The sequence below is a fragment of the Musca autumnalis genome, unplaced genomic scaffold (genome assembly GCF_047663935.1).
Source record: "Musca autumnalis isolate F117 unplaced genomic scaffold, ASM4766393v1 scaffold_3, whole genome shotgun sequence".
Lineage (NCBI taxonomy): Eukaryota > Metazoa > Arthropoda > Insecta > Diptera > Muscidae > Musca > Musca autumnalis.
This window is the reverse complement of record NW_027411866.1, coordinates 161606008-161608715: the sequence shown is the minus strand read 5'-3', so window position 1 is coordinate 161608715 and position 2708 is coordinate 161606008. Positions and strand designations below refer to the sequence as shown.

At 35.3% G+C, this 2708-nt stretch overlaps 1 protein-coding gene across 1 annotated transcript; it reads left to right on the top strand.

Moving 5' to 3' along the window:
* Positions 1–1383: 1383 nt before the first annotated feature.
* Positions 1384–1932, top strand: LOC141398355 (protein sisterless A-like). Its single transcript, XM_073975642.1, has one exon. It carries the CDS (start codon positions 1384–1386, stop codon positions 1930–1932), a length of 549 nt encoding a protein of 182 aa, XP_073831743.1.
* Positions 1933–2708: the final 776 nt, after the last annotated feature.

Below are 2708 nucleotides of genomic sequence, written 5' to 3'. Positions count from 1 at the left end.
AACGGATCTGCCGATTTGGCCTCAGTAATATTTTGTCCAAACATAGTTTAAGTTCGAAGATAAGCCATATGCGTCCACTCCTTCAGGTACCTCCCCCACAAAAGTTCAAAAATGTTCGGACAAATTGTTCGTTTGGTAACTCTTGAAGGGAGTGGCCGAATTGGTCCATACTTTACACATCCTAATATATCTACCAGATATAGATCTGTTTCAAATATGCACTATATTTGTCCACTCCATCCGGTACCTCCCACACAAAATTTCGGATAAGTTCACTTTAAGACCTGATATAGAATCACTTTGATTTTTGTTGAAGCAACTTGCATTCGCTGCCTCAATTACGATGGTAAAGGCTTTTTCAGGGGCAAGTCCATACTTCTTGAGCAAACAGCCCGAAGGGTGTAAAAATCCCCTATGGCACCATATGTAGTGGCTGGAGATCCATTCTTTTTAGTATCTCCTCCGCAAAACTTTTGATCTTTAATCCTAATCAACATTTTTGTCGGTTCAAACGCCCAACATTTTTAAAACCCCCCTAATACCAAATTTTTTTGGGAAAAAATGTTTCAATATACACAGGCTGAGGGTATATCTCTGTCGGCAAAGCCGACTGATACTTTTTTACTTGTTTTTACTTACTTTAAGCATTTACTGAAAAAATCAAATCGATCCGACGATTAGAAATGATTTTGTCGCACCTTTTCATACAAGTGTAACCACTGTGTTACGTTTCGTAGCTACCAAGAAACGAATTTGCGAAAACCGCTACCATTACCCCAGTCCAAACAAAGATGTAAATATACTAAGATGGGAAAAGTCACTTGTTAACATTTGTCAATAGATGGAGTTAATCTCTGTTGTTACGATATCATAACAACATTCTGTTAAGTAGTTAACAATTTCAGGCGTTTTTAACCGCTTAGTTCATATTCAGTGAACTGGAAACTACTATGGAATACAATCCTAAGTCCAACTTTTTGCTTTCCTACAATTCGTATAAGCCGAAATGCACTTTAAAGGAGTTTTTAACATTAACATACCCCTGTTATTGATAAAATGTTTATATACTTTGTTTCATAAACATATTTGCATTATGCACCTTTTCCAGTCGTTACAATTCTATGTCTTTGGTCCAAATTTCAAAATTATAACACTAACGGATCATTTAATATCAAATGACATGATTATCTTTATACATTCCTTGAATCTACCAGCAGAGGTGGGTTAAGTAATAATAATTTAACTTTTAGCTTGAAAATATCCCAACCAATTTTCTGGTTCTTGCGATTTTACTATAAATAGCCATGTCAATGTAGAGGAAGACAACCATTTCACATTGAACAGTCAACAAGATAACCTCGCACAGCACCAGCATTTCCTAATATGGAACGTATCAACGAAATCACAACCACAAATCGCTTCCTAGAACAAATTTATACATCACTTACGCAAAAACTGACCTTCGGTAGTTTAAACTCAGTGGCAATATTGACAGCAACGAATCCTCAGCATATTGATGAAATCGTGGAATTCGAAATGAAACGCATTCAGGATAGATGTACACGCAAAGAAGAGCAATATGTTGAACAAATGTTTGCCGAAAATCCCATTTCATTTGAAAGACGAACAACCAGCCGTGTGTTAAGAAGGAAATGTGGCACATTACTATCCTCGGAACAACAACAACAACGTACGGAGGCATGTTGTCATTCACCATACACCAACAATACAATCAAAAAGGCCAAGTCAGAATATCGCCACAAATACATGTCACAAAAACTGCTACAAAGTACGCAACTGTTGAAATTTATAAAGAATTTGATTGCTCATACGGAAGGACATTTGCTCGTCCAAGGATTAAGCAGAGATAGGTTGCATCAATTGCGTTGCCGCTATGGCATGGATGGAAATACCAAAAAAGTTATTGATTGAATACAGAGTAACAAAATTAAAATTATACGTTAAAATGTAATGTTTATTAATATGTATAAATGATGAGGTCATTATGTCTTCTATAAAAAAAATTATTGTAATAAATATTACAACGAATAATAAATATCCTGTTGCTCTAAGACGATTTAAAACTAAATTCGATCGAATTACTACCAAAGTTCTATTACGCTGTACAACAAAATTCACCTTTTTTAACAACAAGAAACCCAGCACAGATTATAAAAGAGGTCCGAAAAATTGAAGACACGTGTATGGGCGTTTTAAAAGTATACGTCGGGAAGTACCCTAAATGCGTGGGGGAAGTTTCCCCTATTTGTAAATTTTTGGAAATATTCGAGTTAAGATTCCTGGAATCCTTGCATTTTAGGCATATAGTGTCTATGGCAATATTACTACCAACAATACGAGTTTTCTTTTGAATCTGCATTTTTACCAGAATTGTAAAGGAACGGAAAAATGGTAGATCTGGTAGCAATGTCAAAAAAGAAACATGAAAAATCAATTTTCGTCTTTTATTTCACAGTTTTTAATTTAGTTTTGTCAGCGTTAGACTTTTTCTTCTGTTTTTTGTCCATTTTTCTTCATTGTGAAATAATCGTCAAACAAAAGTCGAAAAATCAGTTCTACCATTTTTTACCTGCAAAAATTTTGCTGGTAGCCTGTGGTAGAAGAAAAAGGCATATGTGCTCTCTCTCCTCTCTCAATCTCTTAAAAATTGCTGCCTGTTTTACCACTTTTGGGGTTAAGGAACGCTT